General features: G+C 38.0%; 1 protein-coding gene across 4 annotated transcripts in view; it reads left to right on the top strand.

The window, feature by feature from the left end:
• The window catches only part of Satb1 (SATB homeobox 1), an 85,243-nt gene extending 70,799 nt beyond the window's left edge, over positions 1-14,444 (top strand). Inside the window, exons 10-12 of one of the 4 annotated variants that reach the window (XM_090321982.1) lie at positions 7,464-7,667; positions 8,259-8,354; positions 9,990-14,444. In XM_090321982.1, the coding sequence (XP_090178108.1) occupies positions 7,464-7,667; positions 8,259-8,354; positions 9,990-10,505 (816 nt within the window). In that variant the 3' untranslated portion in view covers positions 10,506-14,444. The remainder of the gene's footprint in view (positions 1-7,463; positions 7,668-8,258; positions 8,355-9,989) is intronic. The other 3 variants (XM_090321974.1, XM_090321997.1, XM_090321989.1) reach the window with 3 other exon arrangements.
• The last annotated feature ends 11,533 nt before the right edge of the window (positions 14,445-25,977 follow it).

The raw sequence follows: 25,977 nt of genomic DNA, 5'->3' as shown, positions 1-25,977 counted from the left end.
CTCCTGAAAACATCCTTTAAAATATGAGATTTCCTTGCCTGACGACCTTTTAAAGTAAGAACCATTTGTATCTCCTCTGGCCAGGATATCTTTTGATAATTATGTTAGGAGCCAAACAATTTGTAGTAGAAGAAAAGTCACCATATTTATGTGTGCCCTAAAGTCATCGGCTGAGAGAAGGTAGAAAGGAGGTGAACAGAAAAACCACAGAAAACAAATGATTCTCATTTTTTATCTGATTAAATTTTTAAGTGAAATTGAAATTCCTTTTAAATTTTAATGGAAGCTTTTCCTCAGGTTGTATAAACATTATATTTATGCTAATAATTACCCTTCAGAAACTCTGCAAGAGTTGTTTAACCTCTTAATGACAAAGTGGCAAAATCCACTCAAGTGAGAAATGTCTGGCTATTTTATGTCTTACTATTATACCAACATAAAAGCCTACAGATTTTTGGTTGAGACTATTGAGTACCTTAAACACACTGAAGGGTCTATAGGGCATTTAGAAACAGCTCAGAGATGTAAATACATTTTTTATTTCTTTTCTTCTTTTTCAACAAATGCAGGCATCAGAAACCACACCTTAAAAGCCAGTATATGAAGAGACTCATGCATATACATGCATACATAGGTGCTTTGAACAATATATTTTTTTCTTATTTATTTATTTTTTATTGTATTTAATAAAAGGGTAACATGATATTTGCCAGATAGAAGGTGCATTAATTCACATACATTGATACCCTTCCACATGTCTTGGTCCCATTACCCTCCCCCCCCTTGAACAATTTATTTTTAAAGACATCATTCCTGGATAGAGGGGATATAATATGGTGCTTCTAAAATGGGAAAATGCCTTTGCTGGTATGTCTCTGTTCAAATTTATTTTCCATGTTTCCTTTAATAAGACCAATGTTAACTTAGCCGGGAAAGTTCCTCTCAGTGTCTGCTGAGATTCTCTCCACTTTACATGAAGTAGCTATTATTAAGCTGGGAGAAAAGATTCATGCATTTCTTACTAATTCCAGAGAGGAGAACATGTATCTTGATTAATGTTAATGGTGGGGGCCTCTCATTATGTTATAGAATGATTGGCTTGAGCAAAGGTTTTCCTTCTGAAGAACTTCGTAGCATTTAAAGGTTAATATGTTAGGTAAAGAACACTATCTTAAGACAAGCGTTTTTATTACAGGACATGATGGGACCGTTTTTATTAAATTATCCAATGATTTGAATGGGGAAGAAGACAGAGTATACTGCTTCGTGGCCTCCACTTTAATGCCTTTAATCAAATAATGACCTTCTGGAATATAGTTAATTTTAAGCATTTGGAAAGATCAATACCACTTTGCCACCAAAAAATGGCCTAGATGATGAAATTTGATGTATTTAAAGTATCATTTCACCCTTTTAACCTAGTAAATAATTTAAAATGCTTTCCGTATGGCTTTGCTACTGCTGCTTCTCACTTCGGAAACTGGCCTGTGATGTATGCAGGCCTCACACCTAGCAGAGACGATTATTTCTGCAGGCCTGGCTGTGGCGGCATTAAGGCAGAGCCAAATGCTACATTTGGGACACACTGTATAGAAAATGTAGTGGGAGCCTTCTATAATATGAAAGGGGTGGTTCAAAGCATCTTTTGTCCTCTCTTTAAGCCTGTATGCGAAAGGTGAAGGATTTGGGTAGCTCTGACAATTAGATCCCATTTTCCCCCAGCTTCTAGAACACTGGTAGGAAATTACACTTGAGTGCCGACAGCTTTGTAAATTAAAAAAAAAAAATTAAAAAAAATAAAAATTGCCCTCCGTTAGCATGTTTATGGGTAGATTAAAAACTGCCTTCATTAGCATAAGTAACACTTACAGATTCTTTTAAAAGTAGAAAATTATTTGCTGAATGATAAATTGCTGGCTTTATCATTCGTTGTTGTTGAAAATGTACTCATTCAAAATGCCTGATGTAGTTTAGTCTACAATAGTGAATTTTTTGTGAAAAGCACTGTTTAATGGATTATGTACTTAATCCTTGTTCTTACTACTTGCGGAGAAATGTAATTCATGCTTTCCACTAAAATGTTTGTATCAAATACTTAACTATTTAGATTGATTTCTTTTAATATCATATATTATTTTACTGTATGCCCCCAGAGATTGGAACAAAATACTCCTGCAAATAACACATAAAAGATGAGGGTGAGTGGGGATAAATACTGACTGTAAAATGTTTTGCTTTTTAGAACTCAAATTACCATTCTGTTTTTTAAAATGTATTTTTCTTTCTTAGCAAAAAAAAAATTTGTCATTTTCTTTTCCACTTTTTAGCTCTTAGTTTAAAAATGAATATGTGCATAATAGTAATAAATACATATATGTATATTGCATTAAATCACATTCTTAACCTTCCAAGAATACCAGTCTGTTCTCCTAAAAAAGAAAAAAATTAGATTTTCTGTGCACTTTCAGACTAGGCCCCTAAGATTTTGGCTTTTCCAGTGCGAGGCTTTAGAGGTACAGTAAATACATTCATAAAACAGTGCTATTTTACTAATTCCCCTATCTTTTATCATGCTAGGAGTGAATTGACTTGAATTAACTATTCTGCAAAGAATAGAGTGGAACTCAGATGAGTTTGGTTGGTAGTTAGCAGCTGAGAGATGAAGGTGCCAGGATTTTTATTTAAATGTGGCACAACAAGATTCTGTCAGTAAAGCACATCATTAGAATATTGAGTTTAGAACTGCTAATTTTTCCTTTAAAATGAGCATACAGTCATGTGTTTCATGGACCATAATAAATTGCCATTGTGTTGCCAGTGAGTTTGTTTTGCTTTTTTGCAGTATTGGGTTTGGCAGTCATTCTGCATTTTCTCTATTCCTTTCTTTTTTTTTTTTTTTTTTCATGCTTTCCTCCTCCCTGTCTTATGTTTCTTTGATAGATCCCTAATCAAAACCAGTCAGAAAATCATTATTTCAGCCTTAGATTTAGCATCTTTTGCACCATTTTCTTGCTTACGGTAGCAAGACATTTGCAGATGGCTCTTGGTTACTATAAAGTACATAACAGTATTTCCTATGTGGCAGATGGATTTAAGACTTTTAGTTCTCAATAAATGTAGGTTTACAATACATAACTTTACAGGATTTGTGTTGTATATAACAGGTTTGAACATATTATCTCAGAATTCATCTGCATGGCATTTTCAGCTTATTCAGGGCCCATGCCAGTTTGTTTTTTTTTTTTTTTTTCTTAAGTAATAGAGTGCTGTGATTGATAGCAACAGCTCAAGGCGTGATTCTGAATAGAAACAAAGGGTTTAGAACAGAAGGTGTCAAATTAAACTTTGTCAGTTTGAAAAGTAGTAACATCCTGAAAGTTTTACTGATTTATTTACATGTGGCTACTGTTTATATTTTGCCCTCTTTATATGCAGTGTAATGATGCTTGGCAAATTTACTACATTTAAAGTTTAGGTTGTTCCTTGTACCATTTGAGTTTTCAGAGAAGGCAAGGGATTAGCCAGTTATGGCTATTAGGCACCTATCTTTTCAACTGCTCCAACAGTTGTGATCTAAATGAGAATAATTGCCCATTTCTCCTCCTATGGGTGGTCTTACAGGGCCTCAACACTCAAGACCTTTCCTAAAAACATAATTACATTCACACAAAATAGTATGTTTCCTTTCTCATCTCTCTTCTCCCAAGTATATCTACATATAATTATCATTTAAAAAATCATAGTACTTTAGATAATTACAATTTTCGCTTGTCAGATATTTCAAATATTCCAGTCTCTTCCCGGCCTTCTCAGATTCATTTGCCCTGACAATGTCACAGTGGAAAACTGACCTAGATAAAGGTGTCGGTGAATTAGAAAGCATTGAGCTCCTTCAGTCAATCACTTTCTGCAAATAAAAAAACATGTAGGTCTGAGATTTCTGTTATCACTAATAGAGTCACAATCAATAGGATTTGAAGTAGTCAAAATATTCCAAGGTATTTAAATAGTGCTAGAATAAATTAATCTTATTTTTGCCAGTGCCAGTTGGGAATGTGCCAGTTTATACTGACAAAAAAATGTAACGTGTCAAAATGTCTGTTTTCTATTATTTCCTAAGAGATACACACATCAAGAGTAGCACATTACAATGCCTCCCCCCCCCATTTTTAGAATAGCCCTGTAGAACTAACAGTTCTACACCAGCTGCAGCGTTAAATATTTTTGTAAGAAGCATCTGATTTCAGTCTCCGAAAAAAAAAAATCATCGTGTCTTTTGAAAGGCTAGCAGAGATATTCTTCAACTTAGAATTCATCAAATTATTTTTAGATAAGGAATTAGAAGTATTATTTAAGGGCAGAGGTTAATAGCAAACTACTGGGAATGTTATGTTAGTCATGGGCAATTAATAAAAATTAAGGATCGGTCTTGTAAGTATAAGACACAGAAGTGACAATATAAGCAAAATATTTGTTCAATGAGTCAGAGCTCCTTTTCTGAAATATTTGTTAAACCAGCATGAGTGTGATTGTTTAGGAATTAGCTATCATTATTAGCCATTTTAAAAGAACTAATGATTTTCTTTTCCAAAGAACATCTGCGATCCACATGTTTCCTCACATACATGCCCGTGCTAACTGATCTCTGCATTACTTTAAAAAGTTTCTAAAGGATGTGAAAAACCATTGGAGTTTTCAGATTTTTTCGGTCCTTCTTGGAGAGAAGCTTTTCTTACACGAAGTGTTCTTAATTTAACTTTTAGCAATTTTTAGTTACAAGCATTTAATTCTAAAAAAGAAAACCATGGAAGCTCAGTGTTTAGCATTTATTGCAATAGTAGATTAGTAGTGAAGTTAAAAGAAAATATCTTCAGTTCTGTTCTTGGTGAACCTCTTCTTTAAAGGCATATAAAGCTGTACCATTTAATCTGTTTAAGCATCAAAGTCCTGTCAGTTTGTCAAAGTTGGAGGAAAGTCATCAGAACCACAGTTAATAGTCAAACATCCAATAAGATGCACATCTAAAACTGACATAGCAACAAAAATTTAGAAGTACAGTATAACAGAATAGCTTAAATATAGGAAAAGATACGATACTTTTATGGCTTAACCCCCAAATATTTATCCATAAGAACAAAGTAAACCAAAGGCCTGGTATGCCAGTGCAAATACTCAAATTCAGCTTTGTAGTTAAATGTTACATTCACATAAGTAGAGCTAAAATATGTGGTACCACAGCTTTCTGGAAATGAACGTAGAACATTGTGGTTTGAAAAGAAACGTGTCCAGTGTCTCTGTCATTACAGTGATGATGGTGATGATTTTTTTTTTATTTAGTAGATATTCTTTCAGGTACATCTTTCATTCATTGCCTGCTGTCCTCAAATTATTTTTGTTCAGTGGCGTCAAAGGAATGTATTACTGCATGGCTGTTCCCACGCAGGCATTTGTAAAAGATCTTCTTAAGTGGGCAACTCTTAGAGGCTGGATGTTGGCTCAGTGGTTCAGCACTTGCCTAGCATGTGCAAGGTCCTGGATTCAATTAGGTCAATAAAAGGGACCCCGCCTCTTCAGATAACTAGGAGCAATCCCCACTGGCTAGTTAGTAGGTAGTCTTGAGGAGCTAATGTGTCAGTCTCCATGTTTTCATTTAAAATCTTTAATGGAGGCCATTTGGGGGAAAGCAAGCCTGACTTCTTTCACTATATATTGCAAGCAGGGGGGGGGAGGGGGACAAGTTCTCTTGAATGGTTCATTTTGGGGGCGGGGGGAAGAAAAGACCAGACCATCTTCAGGCTTCATCGCCAGTAATACAGAAAACAAAACTCTAAAAATCACACTAAAAAGAAACTATGTCCATTCTCATCCAGTTAACTTAATTGAAGTTTCCAAGGAAGCCCTCATCCTAGGAGCAGAGCCTAGGAAAGACAATCAAGTGTTCATGATGGTGAAGATCCTAAAAGGTGGGGTGGGGAGAAAACCAGGAGAATGAGGGGATCCAGTAAGACGTGGCCTTTGGGGGAGGGAAGCATAAGGATGCCCGTCAGGCTCTAGAGAGTACATTAAGTAGAAGAGTGAGTTGTCCATGGAGATTGGGGCTGGGACTTGGTACCACGTTGCCAGCCAATCCCTAACCTCACCTGTTTGGGGAGACCATTGATAGGGTATAGTATGCTGAGCATGTCCTGGTAGCAAGCTGGCAAGACATTCTGTGATGCAGAGGACAGATGAGGGCTATTGGCAGGCACCACAACAGCTAGTAGAGTGCTAGCCTTGACCCCCAAAAAAGGAAAGAAAAAAGTGCCCAGAGTCAGACCCCAGATCCTGAGTTCAAGACCCAGGCCTGGAAAAAAAAATAAACATAATCCCCCAACTAAGCTTCCTGAGTATCTAGGAATATAGATGTGAGCCACCAGCACTCAGTGCCACTCAGTTAGTTCTTTCCCCCCCACCCCCCTGGTCTGGGGGGCTTGAACTCAGTACCTGGGTACCGTCTCTGAACTTCTTTTCCTCAAAGCCAGTGTTCTACCACTTGAGCCAAGCTCCACTTCTGGCTTTTTTTTTTTTTTTTTTGGTAGTTTTGTGGAGAGAAGAATCTCACAGACTTTTCTGCCTAGGCTGGATTCAATCTTTGCTCTTCAGATTGCAGCCTCCTGAAGAGTAAGGATTACAGATGTGAGCCGCCTGGGCTCGGCTAATCCCTGAGGTTTACCTTGGACCTCAGGAAGCATTATAGAAGTTCAGATTTGGTCACTCACTAGATATTTCCTCCCCCTCCTCCTCCTCCTTCTTCCTTTTTGTGGGTCATGGGGCTTGAACTCAGCCTGGGCACACTGTTCCTGAGCTCTTCAGCTCAAGGCTACCACCCTACCTTTGAGCCAAGCCCCACTTCCCATTTTCTAGAGGTTAACTGGAGATAAGAGTCTCAGATCCTTTTGTGCCTGGGCGGGCTTTGAACCTTGATTCTCAGATCTCAGCCTCCTGAGTAGCTAGGATTATAGGCATGAGCCACCACTGATTTCCTTCTTTTATAACTCAGGAAACTTATTTAAATAGCTCTGTGATAAATCATATGTTCATGCTATATCAGGCGGTTAAAAAAAGAAAACAGGAATCTAAAGTCTCTTTCTGGAAAGTTCTTCCTTGAAGAATTCTTCTAATGCCCATTCTAGATACTCCTCAACTGGACAGTGTTCTTGCTCTCAGTTACACTTTCCCCAGAATCTGAAAAGTGCCTATTCTTTTCAGTGTCCATCAAAACATTGGTTAGAGATGGCTCCTTCCTCCTGCATAGCTTCAACTATCCTGTCAATAGGTTAAAAACAGAAAACCGTGGAAGTGGCTGGAATGTTGTGAGCATATGAAAAAGTTGATTCAAAGGATCTTTCCTTTTTATCACCTAATGGGAAATGCTGGCCTCCACCCCCTCCCGGCAACTGAAATATCCTCCCCTGTCTCTAAAGGGCTGGCTGTGTGAGCTCCTGCGCTGGAAGGAAGATCCGTCTCCAGAAAACAGAACACTGTGGGAGAATCTGTCCATGATCCGAAGGTTCCTCAGTCTTCCCCAGCCCGAGCGTGACGCCATTTACGAACAGGAGAGCAATGCAGTACATCACCACGGGGACAGGCCGCCACACATCATCCATGTTCCCACGGAACAGATTCAGGTTCGTATACCTCAGCCAGTTGAGAACAGCACTGGACGTGAGCTCAGCCTTAGACTTGGCAGTGAAGCTAGTGTGTCTCTTCATCCCGCCAGTCTAAACCCAGGCTTTTTAGCAAGAGATAACAACAATCCATTGCCATGTTGCTTGAGGGAGGATAGAAGGAAAAGGGAACCAGCTTTTTTCCAACATGTGTACTGTGTTCCTCACCCCTCCCAGAGTGGCAAGGAATCCCCTTTTGCACTTCTTATTTGGCAAGTGTGTTTCTGTTAGCATTGGGATTTGTATGTGAGAGCCTAGAAGTTTTGTTGTGTGTTTGTTTCCTTTTTTTTTTTAATCGAGAGTTTAAAACACCACCTATTTCTTAATTAATCCCATCCTGCCCCTGAGGATAGGAATTACTGCTGTTCGTTCTGTAGAGGAAGTTTTGCAGAATCACAATTTTATACCTTGGCTTCTGTCCAGAGTGAGGAGGGGAGGGAAATACTCTGGGCTCTTGCTTTATGCTCCTCGGCCCGCCCGTCACCTCCAGCGGCCTCCCTGTCCCTCAGCTGCAGGTCAGGGGTGAGTCATGTCTGTTTGTCTTTCCTGTAGAGCCCCTCTCCCAGCACCCTTGGGAAAGGAGAGTCTAGAGGCGTTCTCTTACCAGGCCTGCCGACCCCTGCACCGTGGCTCGGTGCTGCTGCTCAGGTGAGCGGGCACGAGTTACCTACGCCAGCGAGAAGGGACTCAGAGAGGGGAGGGTGGTATAAAGACCCTTGGTCAGGATTTTCAGTGTGAAGGACAGACTAACCATGACTGTGGCCAGAGACCGCTGTGCCAGCATATTCGGCCTGTGTTCATCTGGTTGTGTCATGGCCTTTGTCGCAGAGTTCTGGGCTTCTCAGGGTCTCAGTCCCTTACAAAATGTGTTCTAATTGAACTTGAGCTATATAACATTTCTGTACATCTAAGGGAGGCATTTAGCTTTCTCCTTTAAGGGAAAATGTCCTTGTCTTCCAGACTCCTAAAATTCTATCTCTGTTAAATCCCCTGTATTTTTTCTTGACATTGCTATGAAGAAATACAGATAATAGATATATAGCCAAAATAATAGAGTTATCCATCCACCATGAGAACAGAATCCTTAAGCGTGTATTAAAGATCAAACAAATTGAAAACAAGAACCCCCTAGGGTATCAAACACTAAAATAAGCATGAAAGCCCTAAAAACTTACTGTTTTAGCTAAAACAAAGAAGAGGAAGATATATGTTAAGTAATAAAAAAAGTACTTGTTTGAAAATTATTTTTTAATAAAATTGATTCTTAGGGGGGTAAGAGAAAATGTTCAGGCACATAGTATGAAGGTTCTAATATTTTGCTGCTCACTCAAATTGATTTGATTTGCTGATAAGAATGATGGGCACTGAGTGTCACACATTTGTTCTGTATGATTGTGCGTGGAAATGACGGCACATATGCAGATGCTAATACCAAAGTAGCTGTACACCCTACATTTGAATCCTGTTAATACCTGAGTTTACTGGGCAAACAGAACAACTCACTAGCCAGTGTACAGTAATTGAACCTTTATTGTTTGGATCAAAATTAAAAAAAAAAGAAAAAAGCAATGTTAGCCTAGTGCAACTCGTCAGGGAATTGTATATGTGTGTGGAACTGGAACTCATGGAGAAAATTAAATGTGAGATTCCAGAACATCTTCCGGATTGTAGAGGTAGGGCAGTCTGAGAGTGCGGGCTTTCTGTGTCTCTCTCTCTCTCTCTTTCTCTCTCTCTCTCTCTCTCTCTCTCTCTCTCTCTCTCTCTCTCTCTCTCTCTCTCTCTCTCTCTCTCTCTCTCTCTCTCTCTCTCCATGTTATTTAGGCAGGCAGTGTAAAGGTGCTAAACACTTTCCTTTCCCCTATGGCTTCATAGCTCATAGTTCTAAAATGTCTTTGAAACCCTTGTTTCTCAGTCTTCATTCATTGTTGGCGTCTCAATTTGATTTTCTGTCTTCACCTTTGATGCTTATCCCTTTGGAGTTTATGGGTCATGTTTTCAGAGCACTGGGCTTTCTCCTCCCGGGCCTATCCTCTGATAAGTGTGCACAGAGCCACAGCACTTCCTGTCTTCCTAGTTCCTATCATTTTGATAGCTCTTTTTGGTGTTTGGTGGTGGTTCCCTGTCACCTCCCCCCCTGCCCCCCCCACCTCTGCTCTGGGCTACTTAGCTGTGCTGTGCATCTTTGTCCTTGTCTGTGGGATTCGCAGCCCCCTATTTTCTGATTCTAGAAGACTTTGTGTGATGGGGAGGCAGTGCTCTGATTGTCTGCTTGTTTCCTTGCAGCAGCAGCAGCAGCAACAGCAGCAGCAGCAGCAGCAGCAGCCACAAGCACCGCCACCTCCCCAGCCCCAGCCCCAGCCCCAGGCCGGCCCCCGACTCCCCCCAAGGCAGCCCACTGTGGCTTCACCTGCCGAGTCAGATGAGGAGAACCGGCAGAAGACCCGGCCACGAACCAAAATTTCAGTGGAGGCCCTGGGAATCCTGCAGAGTTTCATACAAGACGTGGGGCTGTACCCGGATGAAGAGGCCATCCAGACTCTGTCGGCCCAGCTCGACCTCCCCAAGTACACCATCATCAAGTTCTTTCAGAACCAGCGCTACTATCTCAAGCACCATGGCAAACTGAAGGACAACTCTGGCTTAGAGGTAGACGTGGCTGAATATAAAGAGGAGGAATTGCTCAAGGATTTGGAAGAGAGCATCCAAGATAAAAACACCAACACCCTGTTCTCGGTGAAACTAGAAGAGGAGCTGGTGGTGGAAGGGAGCACAGACATCAATGCCGATTTGAAAGACTGAGAGCCAGGCATTCTTTCCACTCAACAGCACCACCCGTGTTCACTCTCGACGTGACAAGTCCATCCTGTGTTCACTCAGAAAACCTTTGTTGTTCATTGTCTGGCCAAGGTTCAGTCTTCAGAAACTTGCACAAGCAGGAAAGTTAGGAAGGAAAATAGAGACTGCACTATGTTTAAACGCCTTTGCTGTAAAACTGCTGGGCGGTGCCGGGTGAAGCATTGCAGACTGTTTGATATTAAAAATTTTTTGTTCAGGGGATGTACCCATGTGCATACCCAGTAAGCATGATACCAGAAAGGGTTTTTTTTTTAAGTTATTATTATTCTGGAGCCTCAAACAAGCATTATAATTTCTGTGATTATAATTTCCTTTCCTTTAATTATTTCTGTAACACTCCACACTGATCTTTGGAAAGTTGCCCCTTATTTTAAAAAAAAATAAAGAAAAAAAAAGAGTTTGTTACTCTATTGTATGTTACAAAAGAACTATAGACTGTGAATGCAGTTTAAAGATGACATATGCCAACAAATGCCTTGTACTATAATGGCACTGCCGTAATTCAAATTTGTTTTTATTTTGGAAATAAAAGTTCACTGTAATTTTTTTTTTCATTCTCATTGTTACATAATTTAAAAAAAAACAAAAAAAGGAAAAGAAATGTGAAACACAATTTAGTCCTCATTATTTATTTGTAGACCCTGCCGCATCTTGTTGTAATTACTTTTTTGGAAGTTTCCGTTAAATGTAATATTGCTTCTCTTGTTACCATTACTGATTCTTTTCTATTTATAAATGTATTTTGATGGGCAGTAAAACAAAGTGTCTTAAAAGTTTTAAATAGAGAAAATGTGCTTTACACAGTTGCCTATAAGAAGTGCTCTGTTATCCAAGCAATTCATTCTATAAGCTTCACTCTTACTGTTGTATGCAATTTTTACTATCATGCAATTAAGCTTAGGTAAATAAAACTAATAGATCACCTTAGAAAATTATGCAATTAATGTGAAAATAATTGATGTTTGCAATGTGTCTTCCTTTGGTTTACAATCAATTTTAAAGCTACATCTGTATAAAATTTCTGTATAAAGGTATATTTCTTTCATTTTTTTTTAAAATGAGTTTCATGGCTATGAAAACACCAGCTATTTTGTTACAGCTGGCTGTTTTTATAAGTGTTATCACAATTTTCTTTATGCAGAAATGTTCTGATTAGGAGTGGTTATTGACTGTAACTACACAATTAAAACTGTTTGTATGGTATGACATGGCAGGGTTTGTCTGCTTATGTGAAGTAATTTTAATGAGGAGTCCACAATGGCCCTCTCAGTTGGGTCCATGTTAGTGCTTTCTTGATAAGTTTGTTGATTTTTTAAAAAGAGCAACTTGAACAGTCACTTGAAATACTGTAAATTTAAATAACAGACAGTGCACTCATTTTTAAATAGGCATGAAATTTCACAATGAAGATGATAATCTGTTTTAGGTTGACATTTTGCTTAATGAACAGAGATAGGACAGTCAGAAGATGAACAAGTATCCTTTCCGGCAGTCACACGCTTAGAAGGGATTCACCTGCTCTTACTATACAATCCTTCAATTAAGCAATACTTTTCCTTAAGCTGAGGTGTATTTTTAAAGGCCATTAATAGTAACATAAAATAAGTAGAGGAAAAATGGGCCTTCTGTGTACAAACCTCCTTACTAAGCATTGTGTTTTTTTTATTACGAGTTATAAGTGAAGTAAGTTCATAATCTTGAGCTCATTTGATTGCATATGTCATAACTACATAAAAGAAAATAAGAACACACTTGGAATTTAAACACCGTCTTCAAGATTCTTATGAAGCCTTCATACATTTAGCCCGGGCATTAAAATTAGCTGTGCTAAAGGATTGAAGCCAGTGCTAGGGTTTGGGGTGGGCTAGTTTTCATTTTTTTTAAACATATCTATCTCTTGCTTCCCCCCCTTTTTTTTGTTTTGTTCCTTTATTTGTTTTTAAAGGTTCTTTAGCTGTTGATGGAGGGAGGGGTAGTTTGGCCTCTTAAGAGTTCTCCACATCCTCTGCTTTCCTCAGACCTTAGTGAACTTACTGAGCAGCATCTGAGATGTTTTGGTGTTGAACATCAGATAAAATGGAATTATTTGAAAACACCCAATAAAGTTAAATTTCAATTTACTTTTTTTTTGGGGGGGGGGGGACTTAGACCCAGGACAGATGTGGGTGCTATCCTTTGGCTTTTTCATTCTTGGCTAGTGTTGTACTACTTGAGCCACAGCTTCACTTCCAGGTAGTTGCCGATTAAGAGCCTTGTGTACTTTCCTGCCCAGGCTGGCTTTCAACTGAGATCCTCAGATCTCAGCTTCCTGAGTAGGTAGGGTTGGTTACAAGCTAGCCACCAGTACCCCGCAATTCAATTTACATTTGAAGTACAGGTGCGCTACTGTGAAGACTGATCTTCCTTGTAAACTAGTTTCTAATTCAATTTATTAGGTGAGAAAACAACTGTATACTTCCTTGTTTTGCTGAGTTTAGAAAAGCAATCATTTGAGCCAAAGGAATTTAAATTAAGAGAACAAAGCAGATTTTAAGTAGTAAAATAGAAATATGCCATTAGCTTAAAAAATTACTTTCTTCAAGTTTAAAAGACAACATCAAGAAGAATTGATATCTCTTTTTTCACCATTTTCACCAGCCAGTGTTGAACATAAGGTGTCAAATAGGTATGTAGTTCAATCATTTTGGGGAAGAGAAATTGGTATGAAAGGTGACATTTTCCATGAAATGGTGAATGTGTTGGAAATCAACAGCACTTTGCTAATAAAATTCTCACATCTAGCTTCTAAAGGTCAGCATGGTTTTACTAATTTGGTAGTAAACATGTCAGTGACACTGGAGTGAGCAAAATTGTTTTCAGGGAAGGCAGTTTGTTGTGAAAAAGGCTTGTCCAAGTACTCTTCTGTCTTTTATCCCCATGCTATTACCTGCACTGTCACCCCATCTCTGGTTACTTTGACTGTAGTCCAATTTCTCCAACAGGCTTTGTTGTGTCCAACTGTTTCAGAGACTTTTAAAAAGCTGGGCATGTCATAGTGCTTCGAGCTCTTAGGACCTTAGCAGAGTCAGGTAGTTTACGGGTAATATTCGACCTTGTACATCTGAATCTGTCACGGATTCTTTCACTCAGCACTTTGCCACTAATTTGTATTACACTCTGTGGCCATATAATACTTGCACATTGTGCAAAAAATAATGTTGATAGTATCTTCTTGCCACACAATGTGCAGAGTAAACACATAACCTTTGAGAATCAAGGTAACTAAAATGTGTGCCCTAGTTGTGTGGCATGTGGTAACAAATCTGTACATATCATGTAAGAAAACATGTATTGGTTAGTATTTAGTACTAAGGAATCCTGAGCTTAAGAATTCTTCCCTCCCCAAGTAGTTTTATCTCTACCCAACTGTGCTTATCTAAAATACATAGAGTGAATAGAAAACCGTTAAGTGCTTCAAGATTGATTTACAGTGAGTATTCCACACATTCCATTATTAAATCTCCCCCCATTCCCTATTGTTCATATTTGGCTGATACGAAGATCCTTGATTGTCACAATATTTTCAATAAATGATATATTCTGAACTGCCTGGTGATATTTTCAAGAAGTGCAATTAAGTGTATGCCTGTAATAGAGCTATTAGAAATAAGAGTTTTGTGTTCAGCTCAGAAGTTTGCGTGGTAGTGTGAAAACCAACAGCGCCAAAATTATCATAAAATGTGAGAAAATACAGATACTGACCTCTAATTTACAAGCAAATAGTTTAAAATTTGAAAAGGGTATCTAATGGATTCGTGCATGCCTTTTGACAGCAGCTGAACTATAATACCAATATGCACATTTTAATAAAATATAAAGTACCCTTATTAAAGCAATGTGGTAGAAGATATGTCTAGAATGCTATACCTGTTTAACAATGCCATATGCTAAATAAAACAGTTTGGAATTAATGTTTAAAAGATGAGCAACATTTTTAAGCCTGCCTTAAGCCTATTACCCTTTACATCTCCTAGTTTAATTTGATTAAAAGAGCACTACAAATATGTTGAATTGAAACCCCTTTGTACAACTACTTAAAGATTTTTTACAAAAAGAGCATTTCCCAAACTCAGTGCACTGCATTGGCATTGTGCATTTAATTCCCCCCCCCCAACTTCTTTTACCAACTTTTTCCAGCTTTTTCCAGACTTCCTGTGACCCAAAACACTTGTTGCAGGCTCTTTTCCATGACAATGGTCGTTGGTAAAGGCAAGCAGTAGAGCTGTTTATTCGGTGCCTTGCAAAGAAAATATTTTCAGGGAAAGTCTAAATGCCATTTTCTGCACTAAGTTAAATGGTGATTGGTAGTTTTGGATCCAAAATCTATTCAAATAAGTTTTCGGGACAGAGATAGGATCATTCATTCATGCTGTTAACACCTCGCCAAAAAAAAAAAATGATGTCTATTGGATGATCTGGCTTCTTTTCAGAAGCACCTGCTAGATGAAGATTAGAGTTCCAATATTTAAGTACACTCATGAAAGAAATCACTGGGTCTGTAGCAATGTGACACAAATGAGTGCTTGTCCAGGGTATAAACGTGTTGTTCTATATCTTGAAGTAGGATGGGTTTCATCCACTGCACCTGTTACCAGTTCTAATTTGCAAGTCATTGTCTCATCAGATCCAGTACAAAGATAGCCTGCCTTGTCAGGCTTCTTGGCTGGCATTGTCCTCAGATAAGTTTAAAAATAATTACAATAATAGCCATTGAATGCTTTATGTTAGAAAGCCCTAACATAAGTTGCTTAAAGCTTTCTATTTCACTATGTGATACTTCAAATGAGTGCTAAAATTCCCACTTCAACAAATTAAAAAAGGGAAAGAAAAGGCTAATGGGGTGAACTGACTTTCTCTACTGTCCAGTGGTTACATCATTCTTGACCCCAAGTTTTCTATTTCAAATGTATAAGAGCTTTCTCAAAGCCAGAAAGAAATACTTGTAACTCAGAGTTTTCAAAAACACAGTGTATCTTTGGCGAATATGAAAATGTTGACAACCCAAACCGAGTGAAGTATATGGTTCAGCATGAAACATTCACCCTAACATTTTGCTATTGTATAAGATCTGTTATAAGATCTATACATACTAAATATTATCCTAAAACACAACTTTATTTTTGGAACTTTTCAAATGCACACAAAAAGTAGAAGAAATGACTTTCTGTAGTTTCATTACCCAGTTCAACAACTGTAATGTTTAGATTAAAATATTAATTAATATTTTTGCATTCATACTTTGCAAGAATCATTAACATTAAAGTAAGGCAACTATAAAAATCCCTCTGGTTCAATATTTTTTCCATAATAATGTTATGACATCTTAATTTTTTCAAAGTAATGATTTGCTCATTTCCAGAGAGTTCATCAAAACTTGATGTTTTCCCCACACACACAGTAGCCCTTGAGAATTTTCAAAAAGCCAAGGTCTTGAAAGAGAATCTATGAGAATATCACAAATATTTATAACACAAAAATAGAAACAAACCAGTCTTTCTTTATTTATAAACAATACATGCTTTCATATCATTGTTGAAAGTAAAGTACATAATTTCCAGTTATGCATAATAAAATATGTAATTAAGCAACATTCCATGGTGGATTAAAGAATTAAAAGCTTCAGGTGCAGGAAAGAATTTGTTGGCATTTTCTTTTTCAAGGTGGTATTTTGAGGTGTTACTTTTCATTTTCCTTTGACATCCTATAACAAATAAATAGACAGAAACAGGTGAGAAAATGAAGAGGATATGAAGACTTGGCTCTACTACTGTGGACTTTGAAACGATAGTGAGGAAGAATTTTGCAACATGCCTAGCCAGTCAAAATGGAAAAGGACCCAAATCTTTGTCTGGGGAGAAAACAAAACAAAACAAAACCTCTAAATAAGAATTTCTGTTCCAAGAAATGGAAATCTCATAAGAAAAGGTGGACTGTATTTGATAATTCCTATATTTCAAACTACATTATAGGAATTCACACACCAATCAATAGTCTGTTCAGCTTATTTCTCAAATGAATGTACACATTTAATTAAAATTCTGTGCTATAAATACTGAAGTTCACAGAGGCATCTGGCATTTATCCTATTTTTTTAAAAAAGAATATAATCAAATAAAATCAAACCACTCTATCACAATGTGTCGGAATAATCCTGAAAAATCATAATCTTTCTTAAATTCGAAGAGGAAAACAATGTTAAAGAGATGAAATTCTCCATTGTTTCCTGTATTTGTATTTTTCATGTATGCTTAAAGTTGTTATAAACAACCATGTACGCTCAAATAAAAATCCATTATTACGGACTTGTTTTGCTCAAATGCTGCACAGAAATATATTGATGGTGAATGAATGAATGATGAATGAGGTAAAGCATTCAGCAGCACTGTTCCATATAAAAAATTGGAATGTGCATCATGCTCCATGGATACCTTTGGTGATATCTTTAAACTGACCAACACAAGGAGCCTTCTGACAGTCATCAAAACAACTCAGCTCATAGTCCTATTGAAAAGTACCATGTACAACACATTATTGTAAAGAGAATCTATTAAGCCACTCCCATACAGTACCATAAAATAAAACATAAAGGAAACAAATGAATATAGAAATTAGACAGACAACACCAATTGAAAGGTAATCTGGATGCACAGAGATGCATGAACTTTTGTAACAACTTGTTAGGGGAGATTACCAAAGTTACTGATGTATAATAGATGTATTAGAATAGGTACCTATTTTAAGCATGCAACTTGATACATGTGGCATATGCATGTCAAAAGTCTATGTGGCATGTGGCTAAACGCAGACACTGAACTGGGAACACAGGGTGTCTATATCCCTATCTGTCACCATACCCATAAACCACCAGGATGCTTTCAGTCATTGCAGACTTATTTACATATTCTAGAATTTTCTGAATCATTCTGAATGTGCTCTAATTTTTCCAATAGTTGTTCCCGTTTTCATTCCTTTTGCCCTTGTCCAATTCCTTGTGTGGACAGGGTGCGATTTATACACAACGTGCTGATCAGTAGTTGGTTTGTTTCCAGTTTGAGGCCATTATGAGTAAAAATGATATGAATGTTTATATACAATCCTTGGGACATAGGCTTTCATTTCTCTTCAGTATATTCTTTTTTTGTATATTTTTATTGTAATTAATAGAAGGGTTACATGATATTTGCCAGATAGATGGTGCATTAATTCCCATACATTGATACCCTTTCAAAAATGCATATCAATAGTATACTGTTGGCTTTGTAAAAAGCTGACAACTGTTTTCTTAAGTTATAGTCCTGCTTTATATTATCACCAGCAGTGTGTGCATTCCTGTTGCTCTACTTTCTTGCCAACACTTTATATGGTTAGTCTGTTCAATTTTAAATATTCTTGTAAGTGTCTAAGGATAACACCTTCTGATTTTCATGTCAGCCTCCTTAATGAATTCTATTTCCTTAATTAAATATATTTTCATATGATGATTTGCAATTCATATTCCTTTTTGACATGTCTAGTGTTTTGTCCATTTTTGTTGGGTCATTTATTTTTTATTGGGTTTTGACTGCCCTTTATATATCTATATATGTATACGTATATGTATGCATATATGTGTAATTTGCAAATGTTTCTTCAATTCATGGCTTATATTTTCATTCTCAACAGTTTCACTGAAGTATTAATGTTTTCATTTTAGCAAACTCAAACTTAAATTTTTCTTTAAAATATCTTGGTTTCCTAGGTAGTATAATATATATGGGTATATATATGTATATATGTATGTATGTGCGTATATATATGGATATATATATACACATACATGGAATTGTTCTCCTTTTTTCCTTCTCCATCTGTTCACTATTGGTATATCAGAAAGCTACTGATTTTCATGTATTGATTATATATATATATATATATATATATATCCTGCTACTTTGCCAAAGTTAGTTATCAACCCTAGGAATTTGGAGGTAGTGTCTATAGGGTTCTGTAGATATAAAATTATGTCATCTACAAATAGAGATAATTTGGCTTCTTCCTTCCGTATGTGGATTGCTTTTATGTCTTTCTCTTGTCTTATTGCTCAGGCTAGGCTTTCCAGTACTATACTGAACAGGAATGAAGAAAGTGAACATCCTTATTTTGTTTCTGATTTGAGAGGAAATGGTTCTGGGTTTTCACCATTTAGTCTGATGTTGGCTGTATGTTTGTCATATATAGCCTTTGTAACACTGAGGTATGTTTCTACTATCTCTAGTTTCTCCAGAGTCTTCAGAATAAAAGGACATTGTGTTTTGTTAAAGAATTTTTCTTCATCTATTGAGATAAGCATGTGGTTCTTGTCACTGACTCTGTTTAAATGTACTATGTGGATTGTTTTGCTTATATTGAACCAGTCTTGTGTTGTTGAGATTACACCACCTTAATCATGGTATATGGTGTTTTTGTTGTTGTTTTAATTAGTTGTTAATATCACTTTGTATTTTGTATCTAGTTCATCAACAAGATCGATTTGTAGTTTCCTTGTTTTGTTGGGTTCCTGTCCATTGTGGGGATGTGTGTACTGTTAGTTTCATAGAACAGGTCTGGTAGTGATCCCTCCCTTTCTATGTCATGATTCAGTTTGAGGAGGTTTTTTTTGCGCTTAAGTTTTTTTTTTAATGAAAGTTGTATATAAAATTATTTTATTCCTGCATCTTCTTAATTATTTCTCCCTTGTATTTGCCCCTTTCCTTTCCTACTTGGTGGGATTTGGCTTTCTGTGCCAGGGTCTTTTTGCAGTCTTTGCCCTGTTGCTGTGGTGAATGCCCATGTGGACAGTGGTGCCAGTCTTCTCCCACTGTCCCCATTCAATGTAGATAACACACATCTTCCTGTAAACCTGGACCACTCTGCCACCCTGCCAACCTTTCTAGTGTCACCTCATCATCCGTTCGGATGAGCATAGACCGCACGTTGTACTTCTGTCTCAGCTCTTTGGAAAGGGGGGGCATAATCTTCCTGTGAATGGGAAGGTGCTTTGAAATGCCTTTTCCAGTTCTTGCTTTGGTCAGAAGTGACAAAGGGATTGAACTTCATTTTGGCCACTTCTATTTCAGCAATGGCCAAAAAGAGGAAAAGGGTTATGTCTTTTTTTAAAAAAGGTTTATGAAATTCATCTGTGAGTCTTTTGGGTTCTGGGTTTTTCATTGTTGGAAGGTTCTTTATTGCTGCTTTGATTTTAGTTTTCATTATAGTATAAATAGTGTATATGCTCTTGGCCCAGTTTTGGTAGCTTGAGGTTTTCTAGGACTCTAATCCCAAAGCAACAGCACCAGCTTTCCCTCTCCCCCCTCCCAATTTTTTCTTTTAAAATTCCAGTAGATTATCTGTGCAAGAATATCATCATACAAGTAGGAATATAATTTTTGTATCTTTTTTCTTTTCAGGTTAAATGCCTTTATTCGCTCTTTTACTTCCTGGAATGTATGGCACAATATTGAATAGAAATAATGAGAACAGATATCTTTGCTTTATTCCTGAGTTATATACTGACCCTACTAAGCCACTTGCCTTACAAATTCACTTCATCTGTGCAAGGGATGTTTTTCTTGATAAATCTGAGGTGCAGAGAATCTATGTAACTGACATCAGTTGATGTATCTTCCTGTTACCAGTCAAGATGTAGCTATGTTTTATTACATGACTTTGTGGTTTGCTCTGTTTTTGTCCCATAGTACATAGCTTTACTCTCAGCACCTGACCAAGACATCAGGCGAATCTACAAAAACTTATTTGATCAAAATGAACTTGAAATGCAGAAAGCAATAGAAGGAGACTTGTGTGAAAGAATGAGATGAGAAGAAAAAGGGAAGAGAGCTAGGAGAAGGAGAGACATACAGAAGGAGAAGCATGAATTACATACTGGAAACCAGCAAGGGCTAAGAAGTGAGATTACTCAAAAGAATAAACCTTCTGTACATTTCCATATTATGAGAAAAAAATTCTAGAAATGATCTCAAACTGACTTAATGATGTTAGAGACATTGCTTATTTATAAGCTTGATGCTTCCAATAAATGCCCTAATTTTAGAAAGAGAATGTATTTCTCTATATTAGAAGAGACAGAATGATAATTCCAATGTTCCAGATAAGGAATCAGCCAACTGTGGTTCATGGGCCAAGTCTGTCCTGCCATTTGTTTTATAGTTAAAGTTTCATGAGAACATAGCCACCCTCTTTACTTCTCTTCTTTGGGACTGATTTTATCCTACAGTTGAAGAGTACAAGGGATGTTACAAAGGAAGCCATGTGGCTCTTCAGGCCTATAATATTTACTCTTCGGTCCTTTATAGGAAATGTTTGTCAGCTTCTTTCCTACTTTATTCATCTCTGCCTAGATTTGCAAAGGTAAAGAAGGAAAACAGTATTTTAGCCCTGATGCAATGGGTCATGCCTGCACCCCCCGGCTACTCAGAAGAGAGAGATAGAAAGATCACCATTCAAGGCTAACCTGGGAAAAAAGTTAAAAGATCATACTTCAAGCCAGTGTACTTGTCTCCATCTGTAATCCCTAAGTATGTGGGAAGAATCGGGAGGAGAATCACAGTCTGAGTTCAGTCATGGGCAAAAACAACATGAAACCTATCTGAATAATAGAAAAAGTAAAAGGAGATGGCGCATGGTTCAACTAGCAGAACACCTGACTAACCAGCGTAAGACTCTGAGTTCATCCCCAATACTGACAAAGGGAGTTGCGGGTGGCAGAGGTGGGGAAAGAATTAAACAGTGTTTTAGATCACAACAAATAAAAAACTTAGTAATCCATTTGGTATTTTTCAAAAGATTGAAATGAAAGACCTTTTGTTCTCAGGTCAACATTTCACTTGATGCATATAAAGAACCAGAACCCAGTCTATCCTGTTCTAATTACTGGTCTAGTAGTCTAAGACCAGAGATCCAATACCCTGAAGCCCCTCAGCAAATATTTCATGAAAAAAAATTAAAAAGATGTGTATATATGTATATATATATAATGTAGAAACTTCACTCCTTCTTGATAAACTCTAGAAGTGTTAATATTCTTGGCAAAATTATTTTTGCACTAATTGCCATATCCATCTGCTCTGTGAGATTGATGAGACCCACCGTGAGAACATTTGCTGTCTCCTGCAATCCTGCTTCCTGGCCCAGGAGAAAGCTAGAGCTCGTTTATTTTTATCCAGAGAAGGATGCCCTACTAACAACTACACGCTTGTCCTTGGAGGATTTCGGATGAAATCAGCACTTGGCTTGATGGTCCTTTGGGAAATAATTGAGTCTAGAGAGAGTTCAAGCAAAGTAAGCCAAGACTGTAGGGATTAAAATGATTCCCTCCTATCCTGAGAACTCCTCCTCTTCACAAGAGTTGTTTCTGTGCATGCAATGGTTGAGTGGTATGTCCTGGAGATCTCCTGATCTTTGGAGGAACCATGGAGAAACAAAGGGCTCTTGCTGCCTTGTCAATCTCAACTCTGGCTCAGGAATTCTGCCGAGACTGAGGAATGCTGTCGGGTGTCTAAGGAAATGCAGCTGCAGAGTCTGATTCAATCTGGATGGCACCCAATATTTATTTTAAATTTATTTATTATTTTCTAAAAATACTGCTAGCACAATAACCTCTGCATAAAAAACAGGGAGAACATAAGAACAACTTATAATAAAAATCCCCCTCCCCCAAAATAGCAACAAACAGCTGCAAAGACAGTATACCTCCCAGATCTTACTAGTTCACCATCTTGGACAACCTTTCTTGATCTTGAAGACACATGAGGCAGTGATCTACACAGATCAAACAATTGGACTTTACAGATCAAATGTGAAAAGCAAAACAAACAACAAAAGCCTCTGCCGGTCAGATGTCAGTGGCTATCTAGCTAATTCTAGCTACTAGGAGGGCTGAGATCTAGAGGACTGTGGTTGGAAATCAACATAGGAAGAAAAGTTTGAAGACTCGATCTCCAAATAAATAGCAAAATTCTGAAGTAGAAGTGAGCTCTGAAGAAGAAAGCCAAGTTCAAGCCCTGGTATTTGACGAAGATAAACAAACAAACAAATCAAACCTGTGTCTACACACTCCACAAAATGCATCTGAGGAGCATTTTATTTACAACATTTTATATTCTCTATAATGGGCTGGGCAGTGCCAGTTTAAAATCCCCATGGCAAAAGAAGTCACGAAAGCAGGACTTTCATATTCTTTTCATTCCATTGAAGCCTGTGCAGAGCTGAGTGCCCACAGGACCAGAGAGAAGTAAAAAGAATAAACAAGGTGATAGCTGAAGTTCTTATCATGCTAAACTCGTTTATTCTGAAAGGATCCTACCTTCTTCTAAGATTTTAGTTTCAAGTCTTTTGTTTTCTTACCTTGGGTGGCAAAATATTTCATTTGTGAAAACAGGGGTTCAATTAGTAGATGATCATTTCTCTTCTAGTGGTTTTATGTGGCTTAGTGAGTAGAAAGCAACATCATTGAGACTATCTCTGAAAAGCTTTTAGTTTGTTTTACATAGTCTCAAAACCCCGAAACCTAAGAACCCCTTACATTTGACCAAGAATTCTCAACACTTATGGCTTCAGGATTTCTTTTTAGTCTTAAAACTGGTAAAGGGAGTAGATACACTTTCCCTTAGTCCTCCTGTTGAGTACATCTAAATCCCTGAATATTGTTTATAAAGCAAACACTAGAAACAACGTTCACAAAAGAAAAAAATGACAGATTTTGTTACCCTATGTCTTGTATCTGATTTGGGGAAGAGAAGGAGGCATAACAAAATGCTGAAACAAAGGACAAAGTCTGAACTAATGCAACAGTGAAATTCACAAGATGCTATATTGGAAATGAACTTTACACCTTGGGAGAGGGATGCGAAGGGGAGGGAACGAGGGAGAAAAACAAGGGAGGGGGTAACAGTGTTCAACAAGAAATGTACTCAGTACCTTACTTCTGTAACCCCTCTGTATATCATCTTTGCAGTAAAATAAAATTTAAATTTAAAAAGCCTAGGACACGAGAAAAATAAAAGACTGTATCTGAAGAATAAAACAAAATATGCCTTAAGACTGCCAGTGAAAACGTAGGGCTTAGAGCAAGGGGTCGAGGTTCCAGTGTAGGCACACTGACCAGCCCGGCCCACCCTTGCTTCCCAGAATACCTAGCACCCCTCCCCACCTGTTCCCTGTGCTCTGCCCTGCACTCCACTCAGCTGTCAAACAAACACTCCACCTTGAAGTTTCCCACTGCAGCGGCTGCAGGCCTGTTGCTATAGAACCCACCTTTGTGTCAATAAACAACTGCTGAAGCAAAAAAAAATAATATATATATATATATATGCCTCAGAGATATAGTTCAAGTGGTAGAGTGCCTACCTACCAGGACAAGACCCAGAGTTCAAATCCCTACTACGAAAAAGAAGACAAAAAAAGAAAGAGGAGGAGGACAAAGAGGAGGAGGAAGAAAATAAGGAGGAAAAAAGAAGCCATCAATCCAAGGAGTACCAACCAATGGATAGAGACAAAATAAGTCCTTCCAGTTCTGCTGTCATTAGTGTAAGGAGGACAAAGCAGCCTCACAGGAGACAACACTTGAGACAATAACCACCCTACTCCATCTCAGCACCATGTGGGGACAATGGCACTTCCTCTACCCAGAAAGGAGTGGGGAGTCTAGGCCAGCTAGAGAGTCAGGATTCTTGTCCCTGCTCGGCGGTGATAAAGTACCACAGTATACATGTTCTGTGTTTTGTAAACTTTGGATAAACAACACTGAATACACATAAGAGAATAATAGTAAATAAGTCTCATAACAGCTTGTTGTTGTTGCAAGAGTTGTTTTGGATTTGCAGATCCATAAAAAGGTCTTGAGGACCCCCACACATTTCCAGATCACAGTGGGAGAACCACAGAGCAAGCTCATTCACCACCCTAACAGCGCCTACAGTATTTAGTGCACTATTTAGTGACAGTTGCTTATCCCTTGTGTTCACAGTTATATCGACTGTCACAGCCCAGGGCGTTCTCCTAACCCCCCTCAGTTTGGGGGTTTGTTCATGTGATTGTCTTTGGCTAGTGGAATGGGAACCAACTAGAAGATGAAGAGGCTTCAGATGTCTACTTCCCTTCAGCTGAAGCCCTGTAATAAACAAACAAGGAGCACGCTGAGTCCAGTTCACAGGGAGGAACCATGCTGAGCTGAACACCCAGATTGAAGCAGAGCCCAGCTGAGCCCATCCTCAGATCAACGGACTCCACAGATAAACAAACTGAAGAATCATGACTGCAAGAATAAAAATCATTTATTGTTGGATGCTGGGATTGTTGGCTTGGTTTATTAGACAGCATTACTGTGACAATGACCAACTACTTAGGGCTGAAATTTTGTCAGCTGAACAAGAGGAAATGTGAAGATGTAGTGATTGCAATGGGAGGAATAGAAAACAACTGGGTAATATGATAATATTATTCAAAGGACTGGCACTATGAAACTAGTCTTGAGGGAGGTCAGACAAAAGAAATTTCATTAAAAAAAAAAACACAATCACGCTGGGCTTGGTGGCTCACACCTGTAATCCTAGCTACTCAGGAGGCTGAGATCTGAGGATCAAGGTTCAAAGCCAGCCAGGGCACAAAAAGACCTGAGACTCTTATCTCCAATTAACCTCTAGAAAATGGGGATTGGGGCTTAGCTCAAGGGTAGGATGGTAGCCTTGAACTGAAGAGCTCAGGAATAAGGCCCAGGCCCAGAGGTAGGGCGGTAGCCTTGAGCTGAAGAGCTAAGGGACAGCACCCAGGTCCAGAGTTCAAGCCCCACAATCAACAATGACAACAAAAGCCTGAGATGTATTCCTTTGAAGACTTGGGGTAAAGGGAGGGGAGAAGGGGGAAAACCTACAATGTGAAAAATGCTATAGAAATAGAGAGAAAAATCTCTCTCCCAGAACTTTCCCCTCAAATCTCTATTTCTGAAAATGTTTTGAGATAGTTGTTTTGTAAACCATAAAGTTCATTTTTTACTCTTTAAAATGTCTAGGGAATAATGGAAATTGTATTCACAAAACCAAGTACAACATCCAATGGACCTCTCTAAACAACAGGCCTTCCTGATTTGAAATTTTTCTTTCAAACTTTTTATTGAAGGTAAATATACAAAACAAATTAACTTTCATTGCCAACACGCTAGAAAATATCTTTGCCTCTGGGATTTAGACATGATGTTGACCTGATTTTAATCTGTTCCAGTTTACATTTTCACATTTAGAACACCTGTTCCACTGGAGTAGCGATTGCTGATTAGGAGACAAGTAAAAAAGTTAAAGAGGGCTACATTTAAGAGAACTGAATTGCAAAAAGTGTATCTTGAGAT

This window comes from Megascapheus bottae, chromosome 2, assembly GCF_031878675.1.
Source record: "Megascapheus bottae isolate mThoBot1 chromosome 2, mThoBot2.hap1, whole genome shotgun sequence".
NCBI classification, from domain to species: domain Eukaryota; kingdom Metazoa; phylum Chordata; class Mammalia; order Rodentia; family Geomyidae; genus Megascapheus; species Megascapheus bottae.
The sequence above is the reverse complement of the archived record's forward strand: the minus strand, read 5'-3'. Positions and strand labels throughout refer to the sequence as shown.